We start from the raw sequence: 22,531 nt of genomic DNA on the forward strand, positions 1-22,531 counted from the left end.
CAAACCAAAAAAAATGATGTTTCAAAAATGGTTTAAGTAAACAAAACTCAGGCAGAACCTTTATAACAATTTGCTCATACAGGCCATGAACTAATTTCTAGAAGTCCACTCACCTGACTGGCTGTGCAGTTGGATAAGCAAGTCCTGTTATCAGCTGCAAGATAGAAGTTGGTGGGACATGCGCAGGTGTGACTCTTTCCAGGGGCTAAAAGGCACAGATGACTGCAACCTCCATTATTTATCGTACAGAGGTGTTTGAAGACTACAAGTAAGAAAGAAACAAAAAAAAACATGATAATCAAGATTAATAACATAATATGCAATTAGAAATAAGACATTTGAGCTTCATAACATGTATTTGAATAGAATGTCATAATCAAGAACTCATCAATATTATAAACATAATTTTATTTTGCTACAAATTCTACTCATTATCCTATGACATTATTTTACCATTAAATAATTTTAAAAATGCATTTCTACTATAGTGAGTATCTTAGTAGGAAAAAAGTGTCCATCAGAAAAATAAACAGAGACTGGAAGTATTTTGGATGATTGTATACATAGGATTAGAAATATAAATGTAAAATAAAATAATGAAATGATGATCTATATCTGAGAGTACAGTAGCTCTCTTTTCCAAGCCAAATTTATGTTTTCAGCAAAATAATCAAAACTTTATTCCATATGGCCTGATAAAATTCCTACTAGACATATGCTTGATACATTTCTCATTTTTGGATCCCCAGAACTACTTAAATATAGTTTCTTTCACCTAGCACTCAAGAAACTGGAATCCTATAACCATTTTATAAATATATGATTTCAATAATGCAGTATTCACTTCTCCAGCTATATGTACTCATGTCATTTAGCTTAATATGATTTCAACAAATCAACATTCCTTGCAGTTTTATTGATCTTGAAACCATATCCCTTAACAGCAGCTTTTGATATCAGATGAATTCATTCTATACAATTATTCTACGCAATGAAATCTAATAATCTTTCTCAAAAATAAATTTACTCTTAACCCTAAAGGAAACAAAAATGGAATGTTACTAAAAGATGTTGATGCATTTATGGAAATCATGGAAAGAATAATTACCATCAGGTTGTCTATAAGAATGATACACCTGGATATCTGTGATGGCATGCCATGAGTTAATCAGTGAGAGTCTGTCTGCTCCCGAGGTTTTATGGGCACGGCTGAGTGACTTGGTTTTCCCATCAGTCCAGTAGATGTAGTCTTCAAACAATGTTAGTGCAATCACCCCTGGAATATCTTGATTAGGGACTGTAATAGGAGATGGTAAGATTAATGTTCAGTCTTGGAAGACTGCCAGTTAAAATATTCAATACTACATGGGCTGACAGATACAACTGCGACAGAACTTCACGTGAATAATTGCTGTGACAACCTGTCAGGCCAGCAAGGTTCTTTATTACCAGTTAAGAGAATGCAGGATCTAGTGCAGGAAGTTGCTTTGCTCAGGTTTAGATTGGTCCAACCACTGGGAAGAAAAATGAGTTCAGTCTCGCTTAAAGGTAAAGACTGCTTCACCAGAAACAAATAACATCCAACATTTAAAAACTATATATATGTATATCTCCATCCAGTTGTTTTTAACTAAAATCCTCCTTAAATCCACATGTCACTGTACTGCTTCTGACACTTTTAAATGGACTAAAGTATATATCCAGGATGAAACATCTATCTACCTGGAGACAGAGTGACTACAAGACTACTATTAACCATTTTAGTCACTGAGGTTTTATGACTATTTTTACTTGCAAATAAGCCAGGATCAGGATGGAGAAATATAAATGCGACAAATGACAATGTATCATGCAGATTTAACTATCATAAACCTGTATAGTTGCAGATTAAAATTGTTTTATAGTTATATGTTCATGACACAACTGGGTTTAAATGTCAATAGTAGATTGAGCATCACAAAAGTAAAGTTTTCACTCAAAAGATTCCAGGGTCCTATCAGGTAAATAAGATGCAATAAATTTGTTTGGTGGTTTGGAGTTAAATCGTTTTAAAATGTGATAGAGGTTTCTTCAATTCTTTTTTAAAAAACAATAAATAAAGAAAATGGAAATTGCCTAATTTGCACAAACATTCCAAAATATTTCTCAAGATAAATTTTCAGATCTACTTTTAGAAATCCTGCAAAGTGTTCATTAATGAAAAAGGGTACTATCTAGGTAATATGTTTAGATTAGATTTTAATGATAGAATTAATGTTTGATATTCAACAGTCACTGAAAAACTAAAGAACTTAAAATATAATTCACTTTTTCCAGGGAGGTTTATAGTAATACTTTTTAAATGCTGGGTAAATTTATATTATTAACTAGAAGCAGCCATTTTGATCTAATAATTTGCTATTTTTACTCAGGTGGACCAAATATGATCGGAGAATTCACTATGACTAAGAAAATGTAGAAACAAAAGAAATAAGACTCACTGACTTCTATAAATAATGCAGTGTCTAGTCAGAAATCCATCTCAGAACAGACTGTGCATATGAAGGATGTAAAAAAATTAAGAAAAATTCAGATGTGCACACTTTGATCAGAAACTCAAAGTGAATTATCCATGTAACTCCCAGACATGGAACCCATTGCCACAGTGATAAGTAAAATTGGATAAAGAAAGATGAACAGTAGGACATTTTACCAAAATGAATTATGTCTGAGTCATTTATATAAGCTATGCCCATTCTCCCCCTTCAGTTATATAAGTTCATTTCAGAAAGATAAACAAATATAGAAAAATGTTAATAATTGGATGACTCTTGGTGATATGTGATCATCAAAACAATCTTTCAATAAATGTGTTTGCTTGAAATTTTCCAAAATATAAACATTTTCAGAAAAAATGAAAGTCTCAGAAATATTCAACTCAGATTTCCTTAGATGACAAGAAAGTAATTACATCATTAATTAGGGATACAAAAGTTAATCACCACTGTAAAGCAATCTCAGTCCACCAGAGATTTGATTAATTTCTATACAAAAGTGAACTTATTGTAGGAACTTGTCTTTTAGCATCTCAAAAGTAGCATAGTCTGTTGAAGTATTCAATAAGTAACTAAAGTTCACATTTATTCAGCCCATGGGTGCCAGAAAATAGGCCTCTGGTTCTCAATGAGTAGAGGAGGCAATTCTAGTCCCAGAAGGAAGATCAGGCCAAAGCATCAATAGTTCTGAGACTGAGAAACCTTGTAGAAAGATACCAACTTTGTACACCTATTCATTTAATACTCAAAACAGCTCCATCATGAAATAGTTGACCTCACTTTAAGATTAAAAAAGCTAAGATAAAATCTGGAAAACAAGTAATTTGACCAGAAAGGATGGGGAAAAAAAAAAAAACTAGTAAATGAAGATGTTGGTATTTGAATCTAATTCAGATTTGCAGGCTTCTGAGTTCTTTGCCACTTTAGTTACTAGCCATGACTTAGAGAAAGCCATCTGAGTGAGGTAAAGTGTGGTTATGAACTGGATTGTGTCCTCTCAAAATTCATATGTTGAAACCCTAGACCTCAATATCCCTGTATTTAAAGATAGGGCCTTTAAAGAAGTAAGTGAGGCTAAATGAAGATCCTATGAGTGGGACCTTAATTCAATATAACAGTGTCCTTATAAGAAGAGAGCAACACCGGATGTGCACATACTGAGAAAAGGCCACGTGAAGGCCCAGCAAGAAGTTAACTAACACAAGCCAAAGGCGGAGGCCTCAGGAGAAACCGAGCCTGCCACAACATCTTGATCTGGGACTTCCAATCTCCAGAACTATGAGAAAATACACGTTTATGGTTTAATCCTCCAAGGCTATGGCAGCCTTAGAAAACCAACACAAGCATTTAAAACAATGGGACTAATTTCTTAAGCTCCATGTGAAAATCATTTTATTTAATTACTTGAAATCAGTTCCATTACTATCATTTTCAGACATGGGACAATTTAAGGTAAGGGCAAGTTTGCTACCTCTAAGTATGCAGTGACTGCCCACCAGAAACCCTGGTATCAGATAGTCATATAAGTAAATAAAGATCAGAAAGATGAACTCTTATTTCAGAGAAGAATGGCATATAGCTGAATGTGCAAAGCACATAGAAAAGTCAGGTCAAAGTGAAGAAAAGTAGTCCATTTGACCAGTGACCATCTGTTTGATTCAATTCCTTGTGTGATATTGACAAAGAATAGGACTGTCACTAGTGGCTTTAAAAGCTCACTTCAGGCCTATTCATTGGGTTGCTGCTGCTAAGTCACTTCAGCCGTGTCCGACTCTGTGCGACCCCATAGACGGCAACCCACCAGACTCTGCCGTCCCTGGGATTCTCCAGGCAAGAACACTGGAGTAGGTTGCCATTTCCTTCTCCAATGCATGAAAGTGAAAAGTAAAAGTGAATTCGTTCAATTGTGTTTGACTCTTTGCGACTCCATGGACTGAAGCCTACCAGGCTCCTCCGTCCATGGGATTTTCAGGCAAGAGTACTGGAGTGGGCTGCCATTGCCTTCTCCAATTCATTGGGTATACATGCTTATTTCCCAAACCGCAAGCATCAAACACAGCCATCAGAGTCTCTCTTCTAGAGAAAATAAATGAAGTAAAAACATCAACTATGAAATCTAGTCTCACACCTCTGTAGCAATATAGCGGCTCCAACAAGCCACTAAGACACAGTGATGTGTTCCCTAATACCACAAACAATACCAATAAAAATTAAGAAAAACAAAAGAGAGCAAAACAAACAAAGCCCTTTATATATTGTGTTTTCCAGGGTTTGGCTCATAACTTGGCAGTATGCCTTCATTTCTTATTTAGAACCTAAAATTTCTTCACAAGAGTTATTTGACAAAATTTCTGTGAAAAAATTCCTATTAACTGATAAATGATAAGCATAAATGAATGAATGCTATGCTTATTTTTCCATCAATTCATGAAGAGTTCAGACTACACTGGGAGTTAATAAGGTATTCTGAGCTTTATATATTTTTGTTATGAGAAACATTCCTGATTTAGAATGAGAAAAGTAAAATTGCTTATTTTGGGTTGTATCTCTATTTACTTATTTTTACCTTATAGATATGTATGTACATGTATACATATATATGTGTGTAAGTCTATAACGTATCTGTAATATATATGCAAGTGTGTGTTAGTCGCTCAGTTGTGTCTCACTCTTTGCGTCCCCCGGGACTGCAGCCCACCAGGCTCCTCTGTCCATGGAATTCTGCACAAAAGAATACTGTAGTGGGTAGTGATTCCCTTCTCCAGGAAATCTCCTGACCCAGGGATTGAACCCAGGTCTCCTGCATTGCAGGCAAGCTCTTTACCATCTGAACCACCAGGGAAGCCCACAATATATTTGCATAGTATATACATATATGTATTTTATATACATATACATAATACAGAGCAACAAAAAGATGTCTTGCAATGTAATTTGGTAGTTAGCAGAGCTGACAAAATTATATATATATATATTTATGAAATGTGATGCTGTGAGGCAAACATTTAACAAACAAATTCTTACTAAGATATCATTGATTTTATGAAAAAAGTAGTCAATGTTTTCTCAAAATGATAATGGTTATCCTTTTCAAGAGAAAAATAATATGCCCCCCTTTCAAACATAAGACTGCCTTTGTTTAATTAAAAGAAAGATGCAAAAAATAAATGCAAAGAAACTTTCATTTTACAGGTATTCAGCAGACATACAAAAGACAGAAAAAACAGAAGTGTTGTGTGGGCTGCAGTTTAACAGGGACTTATTATATATTTTAAAACTATTTTAAAGCTGCTTTACGTAGTGAGGCCTCTATTCTGTGTAACAGCATTATTTATTTTACTGTTCCAGCATTCCACTCAAGCACTAGGTTCCTAATTTTTATTTCATATACCACATGTATCAGAAGAAAGAATTTGATATTTGGCAAACAATAAGGAAATATTCTTTTGTGGAGTTTTTCCCTGTTAGTCTAGTTGGATGCAATCCTGATTAGGTTCCTAGTGATTACAATAAACAGAAAAATTGAAAGTACAGAATATGCTTTCAGCTTATCTGTTGCCTCACAGTTAGAGGTACGCTATTACAATACTCTTGATTATTATTATTCATTTTTTTGAATATTATTTATCATGCTAAATAATCGCATTCCTGGATAATACCAATCTAATTTTATATTTTGGACTAACCTAGTTGAAATACTTAAGAACAAAATGAACCAATAATACAAAACTCATCTTTGGTTGGTTTAAAATCTCATAGTTGGTGTTTGGGGTAAGATATTGCATTGGAATAACGGCAGACTCAGATCAACCTTGAATATTCATTGGAAGGACTTATGCTGAAGCTGAAGCTCCAACACTTTGACCACTTGATGCGAAAAGCCAACTCACTGGAAAAGACCCCGATGCTGGGAAAAATTGAGGACAAGAGAAGGGGACGAGAGAGGGGAGATGGTTGGATGGCATCAACAACTCAATGGACTTGAGTAGACTCTGGGAGATAGTGAAATACAGGGAAGCCAGGCATGCTGCAGTCCATGGGGTCACAAAGAGTTGGACATGACTTAGTGACTGAATAACAACAACAAGTTTTGATCTTAAATAAAAATTATAGTTAGTACTTAAATAGAAATTTTACTACTGATGTGTGTTTTTTCTTATTTTTTCTCTAAGATTTACTTCAAGGATATAGGTGATATTTTAAAATATTATACAGAGCAAATTTTACTTTTTTTATTTAAAAACTATTATAAATATTTTTAAAAGAAGAAAAAATTCATAGAATGTAACCACCAAATTATATAGTTATTTTTATGAAAGAATTAAAATTACAGACTAACTTGAATGTTGATTTTTTCTTTTGGTTATAAGAATTTATGTATTGTTTGGAAAACCTCAATGATCCGATAAAGTCAACCTGACCCTCATGCTATACTTACAGTTTGGAAGCCTAATGTCATAAAACTTTAAAATCAATAAACATATCAAATAAAATATTTATGTTAAATTATATCATGTTTTGATTTTTAATATATTTTAAGACTTTCCATTTTTCTTAACTTTGGTGCCATTGCCCCAAGTAAAGTTCCACATTCCTTCACACTTGAAACATAACAAAATTAGTCTAACTCCTCTCATTACATTTAAACTCTTCAGTCTTTTTGTGTCAGCCAAGTTTCCTATAGTAAACAGGGAACACATTTTTTAATGATAATTGAAAAGACTGTAATTAAATGAAGTCCGTCTTTGTACAAGGGATTATATTATTTTCTCAATACAATTTACAGAAGTGTGGCTAAGGAACTGATGATATATTAAGACCTTTCCTAAATCTGTTACCAGAAGCTGGTGAAAACTGTAGTGAAGGTAAAAGAGACACCTACCCAGAGAAGACCTGGAAGAGGGCATGGCAACCCACTCCAGTAATCTTGCCTGGAGAACCTCACGGGCAGAGCAGCCTCGTGGACTACAGTCCATAGACTGGCAGGCAATGGGCCTACAAAAAGTCAGACATAACTGAAGCGTCTAGGCACATGTGCACCAATGGCAGAGGACAAGTGGTGGAGGAGCTCAGCCCCCGCTAAAGCATTGTGGCTGGGCATGGAGGGAAAGGGGTTACTGAATACTCTGGCTTCTTTCTTCTTCCACTCTTTAATCTCCTGTCAATCCTTCCCATGGTTTAAATCCAATGAGGCTGAATGGTAAAAGAGCCGGGGTGATGCACTCCACAGAAGTCATCTTTCTAGCACAAGGAGCATGGAAAAGATACAAAGGTAGAGAGACTGAACTCCCTCCAGGTAATGCTTCCAATAGTTTTTTTTTTTTTTCCATCTCGCATATCTCTTCCTGAATGAAAACCCTCAGTGATAGCCATTTTCCATGCAGTACTATACAAGCTATTTCAGTTCAGTTCAGTTCAGTCGCTCAGTTCATGTCCGACTCTTTGCGACCCCATGATTCGCAGCATGTCAGGCCTCCCTGCCCATCACCAACTCCCAGAGTTCACTCAGACTCACGTCCATTGAGTCAGTGATGCCATCCAGCCATCTCATCCTCTGTCGTCCCCTTCTCCTCCTGCCCCCAATCCCTCCCAGCATCAGGGTCTTTTCCAATGAGTCAACTCTTCACATGAGGTGGCCAAAGTACTGGAGTTTCAGCTTCAGCATCATTCCCTCCAAAGAAATCCCAGGGCTGATCTCCTTCAGAATTTAGCTTGACTGAAATAGCCTGACTCAGAAGTGAAAATCAGGATCTTCACGAATCCTCTTTTCTGAGACCTTGACACTAACAATTTCCCCAACTTCTTTCTAAAAGGATAATGTGCAATACAGGATGTAGAGAAGTCAGAGCATGAATTTAAAAAGTAGAACATGAAAACCAAAAATGAAGAAATTAAACAAACAAACAAACAAAAAAACAATTACCATTCAAAAAATGAGGTGAGATGAATCAAGGGCTACAGAAGGAGTGTAGGCTGATAAACAGATGATGAAATTAGAAGATGGAAGAAACTGGTTTAACATGTCAAAGAAAGTGGAAGATTCATGACTGTGGTGAGTATGTGGGTGAATAACAGTTTTTAGTTTATGAAGAGTAATGGAGGGGAGTGGGTGGAGTGCAAAATGGCCACCCTATACTAATTTCCAGACAATGACTGCTGCTGAGTCAGTAGCTTTAGTTACAAATGTCCCATCAAAAACAGTATGCTTTATGCACCCTTTGGGTCTAGGACATTCGTTCTTTTTTAGTAATTATGCATCCACTTCAGTGTTATTATTTTGCAGAAGATTTTTTAAAAATAATTATTTCCTCAGAACCATCTACAACAGGCTACAAAATGTTCCAGTTAACATTTGCTCCATGAACATTTGAACATTTGGCTACTCTTTAATACAACCATACATAATGGAAACAATACTAAAAAAAAAAAAAAATTCAGGCAAATGCATCCATAATCCATTGTTAAAAATGAAGAAATGCATTAAAAAAAATGGTAGAAACACTAAGAATAATCAACATTAACAAATATGATGACAAAATGTTCAAAATTTCTTTTTTCCAACAAAAATAGCATCTTTCAATAAGTTCATCCATCACCGAGGCCCTGAAGAGGAGTAAAACTAAAGTTCTTCCATTCAGCATATGTCATAACATAGCAGATATGAGCTAATTCTACCAGGGTGTCTATTATATGTGGCTGATTTTGAATACTGATTAAATGTCCAAATAAAAGTTATGTGTTCCTCTTTAATGCAGCAGTTTACAGTGGGACCCTTACATCTATAAACTTTTTAAATAAATGTAATATATGGTGGTAAATTATAGAAATTACTTAGAGCCCTTCCTTAAATTAAAGCCATTATTAAAAGGCAGAAGGCATTGTTTGCCTATCCTTTTCCAGAATTCCTTGCCTCCTTTTGTCTACTCATCGCCTCAAATAATATATACTTTCTACATAGATTAGGAATATTTAGCTTAATATAATTTAATCCTTTTCCCTTCCTCACTTGTTGTTCAGTTACTAAATTGTGTCCAACTCTTTGTGACCCCATGGATTGTAGCCAGCCAGTCTTCCTTGTCCTCCGTCTCCTGGAGTTTGCTCAAGTACATATCCATTGAGTCGGTGATGCTGTCTAACCATCTCATCCTCTGACACCCTCTTCTTATTTTGCCTCCAATTTTTCCCAGCATCAATGTCTTTTCCAATGAGTCAGCTTTTTGGATCAGGTGGGCACAGTACTGGCCTCACTTGTCCCTTACTTATATGTTTTTAAATTATTCATGATATAAGCTTATATATGTGCTTCCCAGGGGATGCTAGTGATAAAGAGTCTGCCTGTCAATTTAGGAGACACAAGAGACATGGCTTTGATCTCTGGGTCAGGAAGATGCTTTGGAAGAGGAAATGGCAACCCCTCCAGTATTTCTGCCTGGAAAATTCCATGGGCTGAGAAGCCTGGAGGGCTACAGTCCATGGGGCTGCAAAGAGTTGGACACGACTGAGCAACTTGCACCTTTCACCTTTCAGATGGCCACTTTAATATTTAATATATAAAAAGGGCATTTTGTTAATAAATGTGGGAATGTATCAGCATGCAACATAAATTATAGCTCATTTATTTTGAAAACTGGACTGTGCCTATAAATACTTTCTCTTGATGATGACACTGCTTTCCAATCTCTGATGTAAACACTGCTATATGCACTTCATAAAGATATATTCCAGTCACTTTGAAACTCTCTGGACTTTTCTACTGGTGATACAAAACTTTATAGATACTTGGAAATGTATTTTCAGAGCAAATATAAGTTATGACATTCCACATATGTATGCGTTAGGAATGTTTTTGTTTGAGAGTCCTAATAAAAGCTGAAGTCTTTGAAAAGCACTTTGCCTTTGGGACAGATTATCAGGTAAAGTCATTTGCATGAATGTAGTATCTGGTCTTCACACATTCCTACAATTATGAATATGCTTCTAGAATAAAAACAGAGGAGAATGTAATGTATTACAAGCATTTTCAAGTGTGATCTAGTAGTTCTAGGAATAACTAGGGATAAGTGAACTAATTGGTAGAACAGACCTCCTCTGTCCCAGTTCCAACCTCAGTCAATTCCTTTAAGAAATATTAGAAGATCACTGACTGGTTGTGTTTTATGGATAAGAACTTTAAACCTAGTTTGGCAAAGCAACTTGCCTAGATTAGAGAGTAACCTAACCAAAACTAAATTTACTAATCCCCAAGGCTGTACCATGTCACAGTTGGGATAGATAACGCTGTTGAAAGTGGCTGAAAAAGTCATATTATGGTAATACTTGACGTATTTTAAAATAGTATATGGAATATATGTGACATTTGCAAACTAATAATCTATTTAAACATATACACAATTTAATGTAACATGTTCTATTTAAGAAACAAAAGTAAAAGACATGATTGACACTGAAACTCTAAGACTTTTTAGAAATGGCAGTTAATTTCAATTTATTTTACTGGTTCAGGAACATTTCTATAGTAACTGAATTGCATTTTGCTCCCTTCCATTAACTTTTATTGTATTGTAAACAGCAGCACATCAACACCGTTGGCATAAAATAGCCTGTGAAGTCAACTGTTTGTAATGGACTGTGAATGATAGGGAACTTTTTTTCAAAAGTACTATGCAATATCTTACCGAGAAAGAAACATTCTAGAATATTGTAAAATTGGATGATGATGTTTATTAGATTCTCTGCCTTTTTTCAGTTGGCTTCAATGAATATTTACATTTTCTGAAAACCTAAGTGCAACAGCTACAGAGTTGCAGGATATATAAGCACAAAATACTCCCTTTGTCTTTTTCAGTGTTTTTCCCCCCTCAGAAAAAAACCTTTTAAATAGACTTTCACTATTTCACCAGTAGCATGCTGAGATCTGGATTATTTTCCCAACATTGATTAGATGATCGCTGCATGGGTTAGGATTCGGATTTTTAAGTCCAAACATAGAACTGCCCCCTCAAAACACAAACTAGATTCCCAGAACAATAACCAAGCAAAAGAGTTGGACTACAGTACTGACCCTACAACATGAGGATTCAGGTCTAGGAGTACAGAAACTATTATTGTCAACATAATCACATGAATTTTAAACAATTTTTCCACAAAATAAAAGACAATTCAGTGATAAACTGTAGTTTAGAATCATAACCAATGATTACTCTTCTGAGAAATTAGTAGTTATGACTGTACGTTTCTTTCAGTATGCTGGATTAAAAATGTACATGGCCAACTGATTTAACACAAGGTTAAATCATTTAGTGACCCAAAGAAGAATATTCTGAAAAAAATTACTAGAACAAATAATTTTTAAACTCAAGGTCAACAATGTTTCTTTTAGCTGACCCTTTTGTTATTACTGTTTACACAGTATTTTCAATCTTTTTGTCAAGAAAATACCTCTCTATCTCAAGTTCAATGGCAACTCACACAAAATGAGGAAAACTAACTCTGAATCTATGTTCTTTGATAAAAGCAGGCAGAATGAAATTGTTATCTAAATGTAATTTTCTGGTATTTCATTTTCTTTTTATTAAATGAGAAACAGAATCTCTAACACGAAGATGAGCAGAGTGAAGACTGACATTTTTCTCAGAAGATATTTGTAACCTATTTTATAGACATTTTATTCAGAGAAAGCTATTCTTTCAACACATAAAATTAATGACAAAAGATCTTTGCTGTGTTCAAATTTCAGAATTGTATAACATAAATTTTCAAATAAGATTTAGAAGTTTTCCCAGTTAGTTTGGAAAGAGCAAACAGTAAAATCAAAATGTCCCTATGTAAAGCAAGGTGTACCTTATTAACAATATGACTGCTTTCTTCACCTCTCTAAATAAATATACAAAAATTAGATTTAATAAGATATATAATTTCATTTAGAATAATAATGTTCTGATGGCTTAAGTTTTTGTTTACTAATTGCTCAAATGTTTTGTAACTATCTATGTCTACTTTGTACATCAATCTGAAAAAATTCAAGTATGGATATACTTTTATTTGTGTAACAGTGCATTTATGCTGTAAGTGTTGCTATTAGAAACTATAGCAAGCAGACAACAAATCCATCAGCCAACTTTTCAAAGACAAGGGGGACCTGTGTGAGAGGTTTTGGAACCAGTTAGATCTGGGTTCAAATTCTAGGGACAAGCTCTTTGACTTTGGACAAATTACTTAATCTCTGTAAACCTATTTCCTTGCTGCAAAATGACTTTAATGACACAGTGCTCACTTGATGGAATGACTAAAAAAGCATGTGTTGTTACATCAAGCAGTTTCTTGAACATGGTAGGCTTCTGATAAAGTATGAGTTTATAAGGGGTTGGTTCCAGGTCTTGGAACAACAGTAGTAAGTCAAGAAAATTTCCACGGAAAATCAACAATGATAGTAATAATAGTACATGCAAAACATCTAACACAACATCATTATCAAGAACATAAGTATTCTCCTCTCTTATCAATTTCATAAGGTCATAAATAACAACTTTAAAAGATGTTAATAACTTTTGCAGTAACACTCAGAGAAAACTAAGTATTGGATAGGCAATTTGATATTTTAATTAAGGAAATACATACGATTTTTAAGATTTTCAACCCCTGTCTGGGTTAAATTGAAGACTAACCTGAAATTAAAACTTTAGAATTTGGCAAAAATTCTAAAGTGATCCACCTAACTCGAGGCTTAGAACTTTAGTTCTGGAATTCTCCTTTGATGCCATTTCCCCCAATACCCTTATTTCTATGCATGAGGCAACTGAGACCCAGTGAAGCAACACACACATTTTAGGATGAAAAAGTTTTCTAGCAGTGGATACCACCCCAACCCACCCGCATCCTTAGGTTCTCCAACATTTAAAGGTTACTAAGGGTTTTTCTTCTCCAGTTTGAAACTCAAACTCCAGTTTGAGACTCAAACCCAAAGATTTGTGCTCCAATAAAGGTTTAGAACTTCTTATCAAGTGTCAAAGCCTAAAATTCTCAGGGGAGGATTATGGTTTGGGAGTGGTGAGAAACCAGTCCCCAAAATATAGATCTATAAGAATGATATTATTATTTAGAATCACTGTGATTAGAATATATTTAGAATCACTCTATTTTTGTATAAAGACAGATTTAAACTTAAAAACAGCATTTCAATCTGGAAAACACTGAAATTGGCAAGTTTCTCACTGGACATATTTTATATATCAAGGGATAGTAGGAGGAGAGAGATTCACTCTTTTGCACTATTTCTTCTAGGTAAATTGTCAGAATTTCTTTGATGTTGACCCTTCTGTTAACTAAATGTACCTCTCATTAAGTCAGGGCTTTTTAAGAAGAATCTCTAAGTATGCTTAGTTTGGTGCCTTTTATTTCTTTAAAAAATGTAGAAATATATGTGAAATTAATAAGTTTTCAAACTGTAAGTTATTTCACCCTGGTTAAGTATATAAAAATACAAATCATCATTTTATGTTTGCAACTCAACCACCAATATTTTTGCTATTTTAACTTCTCAGATCTGTCCTCCTTATTCTGCTAAATAACTACTGAATGCAACACTTTATCCCCATTCCCACAGCTCTAATCACTTCAAATATGTTCTCTAAAATATTTTAACAGCCTCTAAATTGGTTGCCCTTCCAGGGTCTTTCATTTTCCATGTGGTTGTCAAATCTAATAATGGCATTCTATCAACTAAATGCCATCAATGGCTCACTATGACCTAAAGGATAAATTCCAAATTACCTAGCATACAAGGCCTGTCACAATCTGGCAGCAATTTGCCCTTATTCATCTAGTGTCATTATTTTTTTCTTATATGACTTCTAGTTTACAAATTATGTAAACCCCATGCTGCTTCAAAACTCTATTATATCTTTGCACATGCTGTTCCCTCTGTGTGATTAATCCTCCCTATATTTCCCCATATGGAGAGCTTGTCCTCCATCTTTGAGACTTTTCAAAGATCCCATCACTTCACCAAACACTTCCTTACTCCAGCCTGAATTTTGGCAATATTATACATATACCTCTAATCCCAACCTGATATATGTTATTATCTGCATATCAGTCTCCCCACCCCCAACAACTAAATGGGTACTTTGAAGACAGGGACTTATTCATCTTTGTAACTCCAGGGTCTGAAATAATACATGGCATGGAAAGAGATAATTGTAAATGTTTGTTGAATGAATGAATGGGCAGATCTAACAACAACAACAACAAAAATCAGAGAAATTTAAAAAACGAACAATGAAAATTTGATTTAAAATAAACTGTCTCAATTATCCAGTAGTATGCATACTATTCTACAGTATTGTTATATCATTTTATTATGTAATTATTGAAGTAAAAACCAAGAGAATAATCCACACAAAATTAGGGAAAGATTCATGGGACTAAGACTGCACTTAAATGTTCCCAGGATAGCAAATTCTCTCCTTAAAAAAATAAATTATTACTTAGTGTTTGGACTTGTTAAGAAGATGGGTTGGGTTAGAAGAGGTGGCAGAGAAAAATGGATGTAGATTCTTAAGCAAACTGCAAGTCACATGTCTCCTGGAGGTAATCTGATCTATCACTTAGGGCACAGAAGGCAGAACTTTCAGAAATTCTTAGGCTGGATAAATAATAATACAATGATGCTTTATTTATGAAAATACTGTATGGTTTAAACCAGGACATGTTTTGGAGGGAAAAGCTTCTAAACTCTAAAGTGACATTCATGGTTTAGTTTTTCTCCATTATTCAAATTTGACTTATAAAAAATAGTAATTATGAAATTTTTATACACCCTTTTTATGCTAAGATTACTTTGATATAACTGATGTATCCCATTCTTTGATGAGCTCCGGCTGTACTTTTAATAAAAAGAATAAATGGGAGCGATAATACTAGTCTGGTTAAGAGAGAAGAGAGGTCAGTGACCAGCCTAACACAAAAGTTATTCTTGTTATAAAAGTCTCATTTTCCAACTCTAAATATACAAATAGAAAATCACAGTGTTTCTGATGTCTTTAGGGGACAAATTCAAGGAGTTGAAAAATCCTATTCCTCTTTACAAACACTGTAAATGATTGACGTTTTTTCATTGGCTATGGAGATGGCATAATTAAGGCTGTCTACAATTAGTAGCTTGTTAGTAACTACCACATAACTATTGGCTTGCATTTAGATATTGGCAGATGCCTAATAAGACACTTAATGAATTTTTCATTAGTTTTTCTGAGAAAGCCTTCAGGAGGAAATATTTCTGAAGACAGCAACTACTTTTACTTTACTTTTCTCCCCACCTAGAGCCTCAAGGGATTTTCAAAAGTCAAATTTTTAAATGTTAATATAATCATATCTGAATATCTTTCAGTCAAATATTTCACTCTTTAGTAAATTTAGTTTCACTTCTTACTATATATGTCCATCTACCAAAGCCATCACAAGACTATGACTGAAAGATACTTCATTTACACACATTTGTTTCGAGTTTTCAAAGCATTAATTATAAACATATCTGACATAATTTTAAAATAATGGGACAGGGATAGAATCAACAGTTTCTGATAGATAATTTAACTACAGTTTTTGTTATTCAAATAAAAGTCTCAAATAAAAATAGGCAAATATTTGATGCTAGAATATATTTTAAATACTCACCTATCTAAACAAAAAGTGTTTAAATTTTATTGTACATTGAAATTTTAGCACAGAGAACTACATTATAACAACTTAGTGCTTTATATACATGCCAAAAATGGTTATGTGGGGAAATCACTGATTGCTACAATAAAACTTTCAATTATATCATCTATGAATGTTGCAGAACATTTCATTATTGATTCTTCAGAGGAGATACAACTGCTGAATGCTAAATGTAATTTTGATTTGTCAACATTATTTTTGCTGTAATTAAAACCCTAAAGTGATCTTTAAATAACTCTTCATTCCAATTGCATCTTGATGAGTTTCTTTATCTCTGTAATTGGAATGCCAACACCTCAATAAGTGACTCATCCAACTACACTTGTCATACTTCAATGATCCACACTTAAAAAAGCACCTCTAAGCACTTTCTGTTAGTACGTTTAGTTAGAAGAACATATTTGCTTAAACAACAACTGAAAAATAACTTGGGCAGAATTATGAAGTGATGTGATTTCAGTGATGTAAATCTCCTTTACTATTTATTTTATAAATTTGTTTTTTATATGGTATAATTGATTCACAATATTATATTTGGTTCAGGTATACAACAGAGTGATTCAATATTTTATAGATTATGCTTTTAAAGTTGTTATAAAATATTGGCTATATTCCCTGTGCTATAAACTATATCTTTGTAGATATTTTATTTTATACATAGGAGTTTGTACTTCTTAATCCCCTAATTCCACTTGCCTCTTCCAACTTAAAAAGTTTTCTTTTTTAAAACTTGGTTGCTTCATCCTTCTCCACACTGGCATAAATTTGCAGAGCCTCATCTGACAGTATTAAATTATAAAAAATCCTCTCTTCCTTAACAGCTCATCTCTTTTCTTCTTCCAGATGCTTTGATCTAAGCTTACTGCCAGAGAAGAAATCAGTCTCTTAAGAGAAGCCATACAAATGTATAGGCTTTGCTTGGAACCTCCCACTGAAAATTAGCTTCCCTGGTGGTTCAGCTGGTAAAGAAATCACCTGCAATGCAGGAGACCTGGGTTTGATCCCTGGGTTGGGAAGATGCCCTGGAAGAGGGCATAGCTATCCACTCCAGTGGTCTTGTTTGGAGAATCCCCATGGACAGAGGAGTCTGGTGGGCCGCAGTCTATGGGGTTGCACTTGTACTTTACAAGGTATCTTAAGATGAAAACATCTAATAACAAAGGTGACATTAGGTCACTAGATATTAAAGAGATTACTCTTCATTGTGGGGAAAATATAATCTATAAAGAGCCATCTGCATCTAAAATATTTTGAGTTGTTCATTTGAATTGTTTGTGGTTTCTGTTGAATTTGTGTCATCCTCATCTGATACTGTTCTTTTGTATTATGTCCTTCTCCTCTGCTCTTAATTCCTTTATTCTCAGATATTTTTTCCTCTAAGACCTTTTGCCCATCCCTAATTCCCCCTCATATCAAATTGCTTCCTTCATTTGTTTTATGTTTAGAGTCTTATAATCTACTCAGAGTTATAAAAAGTGGAAAAATAAAGTATATGTATTATTTCATATTTTTTCGTATTCTAATAATTTCTTAAATGTTATTCTAACTTGAAAGCTATTTTTAATATTACTTTTTGTTGCTGTTGTTCATTAAATAACAATAAATTTAGTCATGTATGTAATCTGTTTCATAAAGTAAATAATACTGTTTCACTGTCTTTAAAGAGTTTTATTTTAACTTAGTATTTTTTTAAAAAAACCTACCAGATTGTAATAATAACCTTATTTTTACAAACAACTATTCTTCTGCTTCAATTCCATTGGGATATATGTATATATTAACTTATAAAAGTATCATCTACTTGCTATAAAAACTATTTAGAAAAATGCAATTAGAGAAAACATTGACAATGTTAATGATTTTTATGCATGATTATACAAGTTCTGAATAAACAGATCTAGTTCTTATTTACCAACATTGTCACAAAGGAATATAATAATGTAATATTAAATTAAGAAATGTATTTGATGAAAGTATATAAAAACTATATATATATATATATATTTTTTTTTTCCCTAAATGAGTATTTTATAACTGGTGAAATACTGAGTCATTTGTGCTACTGGACTAACCTTTGTGTCTGTGAGATCCATCCATGTTGCTAAACTCGATATGATTTTCATCAGCCCAATAGAGTCTATGGTTGACATAATCTATTGTTAGTGCCATAGGTCTAGAAATCTTGGTTTCTATGACAACACTCTGATTGGTTCCATCCATTCCAACACGGCCAATGTGAGGGTACTCACAGCAGTCAATCCAATACAAATACCTAGAAAAGAAAATCAGCAGGCATATTATTCACAATCACTCAGGGAATAAAACACCATACAGTATTTCTCTTATTTACTCAGCTATTCCCAAATTAATTCTTGTATCTCTCTAAATTGCAGTTTGCAAAAGCATACTCTAGTGCAAACTTTTGCTATGATTTTGTAAAAAATATGTAGTATACTTTGAAATATCCAGATAATTTTAAGCATGTTTCCTTTAGCAATTTTAAGCATGTCATGTATATAACATTTCAGGAACTGTTAACAAATTACAGATGCCCAAAATGAAAGATGTAAACTTTCAAAATGCATCTATAATGTTAGAGGAATAAAACAACCTAGATGTATTTTTTTATTTTGTTTTACCTGTGAAAAATTCAAAATGAATTATGGAGGAGTAGATTGTACTTTCTTAGATGTTCATTGTTCAATGTGGTAGCCACTAGATAATTGTGATTCTTTAAATTAATTAAAATCATATAAAATTAAGGGAATTACAAAAATGAAAAATAATTTCCTCCATTAAATGCTGTCAAAAAAGTATTGCAAATTTTTGGAGATGAATATAAAGTTTTTGAGGTCATTAAATTATGGGGTTTCCCTGGTGAAGCAGTGCTAAAGAATCCACCTATCAGGAGACACAGGTTTGATCCCTTGGTTGGGAAAGTCCCCTGGTGAAGGAAATGGTAAATCACTCCAGCATTCTTGCTTGGGAAATTCCATGGACTGAGAAGTACTGTGGGCTATAGTCCAGGGGGTCAAAAAGAGTTGGACATGATTTAGCAACCAAATAACAGCAACAACATAGTAAATTATGAATTTCAAATAATCTGACCTCTGTGTAATAGCAAATCTAAATTTTTGTTTGTATTCTGAACTTTTAATTTGGCTAATAATATCACCATCTTGAACCAAGATACCGGAAAGAAGAGGAAGAACATATTTTATGGAGTCCAACAGCTCTTACATTACCCTCAGAAAGTTCAGTAAGAGTTTGAGGCTTGAAATTCTCTCCTTGATATTCAAATTTTTCATTATGAGACACAAACAGACTTCTACAGATGACTTTCCACTTTGAAATGTGTGAACTGAGCTCTACTTGGAGAATTTATAGTCCTATAATTTTCACTTCTGTGCTTTCATCATATCATCTGCCTTGCTCCTGTCTCTTCAATTATATAGATATTTTCATTCAGACATAACTTATATTGTCTCCTCTGTTCTCCACAAATTTTTCTCTGATTTGTGTCAGTTCACATTTTTCAAGGTATGTTATAAAATTATATATTTGAAAAATGGTTTTGTTAAGCAAAGTAAGCATCCTCTTTTTAATTATAGGACTTCTCATAGCTGTTAATATGGTATACATATAATGACTGTCTAAGATAGAGCTATGATATCCTTTTTTAGCACATAGTTTTGGGTAATACCATTTATTTTCCTAGAGCAGGTTGCAGGAAACAAACTTTATGAAACTCTGCTTTAGCTCTTTCTGGTCTACAGAATTTCTTTATCATCTGTATAATTGAACAACACATATATCATGCACATAGGAACCCACAAAGCAGTAATGACACAGGTTCTTGTGCTTCAGATCAGAGAATCTAACTCAATAAATCAGTTGGTGGGGCATCTCTGATAAATCCCCAAGCCATTCTTAAGTGGATTGAAAAATGTGTCTTGAAAAAGTGATTCACTGAGGTCATAATATATCAAACATAACTTAGCACTGAGAACACAGAGGTAAACATATAATTTTGCTATCAAAGATCTCTCAATGAATACAATAGAGGTGAATATTAAATCAAAGATTTAAAGAATATTATGATGAAAGATTTTTACCATGGAGGTGCCAATGAAGGAACAACAATTTTACCTAAATGGAAAATGACATGGAAAATCTTATTCCCACTAGTAGCTCTTTGAGCATAAATCTTATCTTCAAAACGACTTTACAAATTTCTTGATAGCAATGATCTTTCTCCTCTTTCAGAATTTAGAATAAAGTATAATTTAAAGATTTTAATGCTACAACAGGTCTTGAAGATCACATAGCTTCAGGCCTTCACTTCATTATTCACTTCATTATAAATTGAAACTGTAAAATATTATGAGCTTTGTCCTAGTCTGTTACAATAGTGATAGCCAGAACAAGGGCTCAGGTCTCAAGATTTACAGACTAACTTTTTTAAAAAAGCATTTTTAGGTCGACCTAGAGGGATGGTATGGGGAGGGAGGAGGGAGGAGGGTTCAGAATGGGAAACACATGTATACCTGTGGCGGATTCATTTTGATATATGGCAAAACCAATACAATATTGTGAAGTTAAAAAATAAAATAAAATAAATAAAAGTTCTATTAAGACACTATTAAAAAAGTAAAAAGCATTTTCATATTTCAGATAAAATTCTTATTCCATGAATAATGTTGTTTTGTCATTTTTTTTTCTAATCAACATTATATAGAGTCTTAAAACAAAACCAAAAAATAAAAATCCTAGAAACAGATTATTGAGTTCAAATATCAGGTATACCCATGTGAATTGAGCACTCTAGTTAACTACCCCAAGCCTGGATTTACTTATATGTTCAAAAGGGATAATAACAATAATTTCTCCTCACAGAGAAAAGCATTTTGAAGCATATTTTGTTTTTCAACTCTAATTATTTACAATAAATTTTATACTTGGATAATATTTAATAGGTTGCATTTTAGATGTAAAATGACAAGAATGTCTAGTACAGACTTACTGAGAAGCTTAAATGTATAGTAATGAGGCTTAAGTATGGAAAAGGTAATGAAATTAAGCCATCAGAAGTTGACCACCCATAAAGAGAGATGCACAGTAAATCCTGTGCTTGTGAAAGCTCATTTGTGCTCATCATGTCTGACTGTTTGCCACTGCATGTTCTATTGCCTGCCAGGCTCCTCTGTCCATGGGATTCTCCATGCAAAAAAACTGGAGTGGGTTGCCATTTTCTCCTCCAGGGGATCTTCCCTATCCTGGGGTTTAACCCGGGTCTCTGACATCTCCTGTATTGGCAGGCAGATTCTCTACCACTGAACCACCTGGGAAGTCCAATTTAAAAATTAGGCATGCTTGTAATTATTATGCAGTTTCTTTAATTTCTCAAATAACTCATACTATCTATAGTAATTTAAATTCTGTAAAAAGGCAAATTGTCAAAATAGGAAAAATTTTTGTTCTCTATGCCTTGTTTGGATGACTCTTGGAAAAGCTGTTCATGGCTCAAGGTAATTTTGTTACTGTAAACTCTAATGTGATGCAATAGAGAAAAGAGCTGACCAAATCTTGGAAACTGAATTAAATTCCTAGTTTAATATCATATTACCTAGATGATCCTGAGAAAATCACTTAGTCATTTTGGCTGAATATTCTTTGTGAGTGTGTGTGTTCGTTGTTCAGTTATGTCCAACTCTTTGTGACCCCATGGACTGTAGCCCACAAGGTTCCTCTGTCTATGGAATTCTCCAGGCAAGAATACTGGAGCGGGTAAACCATTTCCTTCTCTCGGGGAAATTACCAACCCAGGAATCAAACTCAGGTCTCTCACATTGCGGACAGATACTTTACTCTCTGAGCCACCAGGGAAATCTGTTCTTATTTGTACTAAAAATATAATAATAAAGACAATCATGTCTTTTTCAGAGATTCTGAGAAAGCAATATAAGCATCTAAAGTGATATAACACAGACAGATTTTTCTAATTTGTAAAATACTATAGAAGTGGTAGTGATCATCATTATCATTATCATTATCATTATTATTATTTGGAACTCCGACTCCCAATAGGTCACCGCACTTTCTTATATCCGCCCCTTTTCCTATGTTCCTCCTATTCTGAGGAAGTCATTTTTCTGTTTACCTGCCTTGCCCAAGCCACAAGTCTTGTAAGGTTTGTTTCATTGCTGTTGTTGTGTTGCATTACATTTTGATTTATTCCTAGCTCCTTTTTACTCTATAAACTGGTATCAAAGTTCCAC

The 22,531-nt window shown here is 33.9% G+C and overlaps 1 protein-coding gene across 1 annotated transcript in view; it reads right to left on the minus strand.

Annotated features, from left to right (window-relative positions):
- Positions 1 to 22,531, minus strand: part of LRP1B (LDL receptor related protein 1B) — a 1,793,119-nt gene that overhangs the window by 253,952 nt on the left and 1,516,636 nt on the right. Inside the window, exons 60-62 of the mRNA XM_070360639.1 lie at positions 18,326 to 18,525; positions 1,109 to 1,297; positions 114 to 262 (exon numbers count right to left, since the gene is read on the minus strand). Coding sequence (XP_070216740.1) covers positions 114 to 262; positions 1,109 to 1,297; positions 18,326 to 18,525 — 538 coding nt within the window. The remainder of the gene's footprint in view (positions 1 to 113; positions 263 to 1,108; positions 1,298 to 18,325; positions 18,526 to 22,531) is intronic.

The sequence above is a fragment of the Bos mutus genome, chromosome 2, assembly GCF_027580195.1.
Source record: "Bos mutus isolate GX-2022 chromosome 2, NWIPB_WYAK_1.1, whole genome shotgun sequence".
Taxonomy (NCBI): Eukaryota; Metazoa; Chordata; class Mammalia; order Artiodactyla; family Bovidae; genus Bos; species Bos mutus.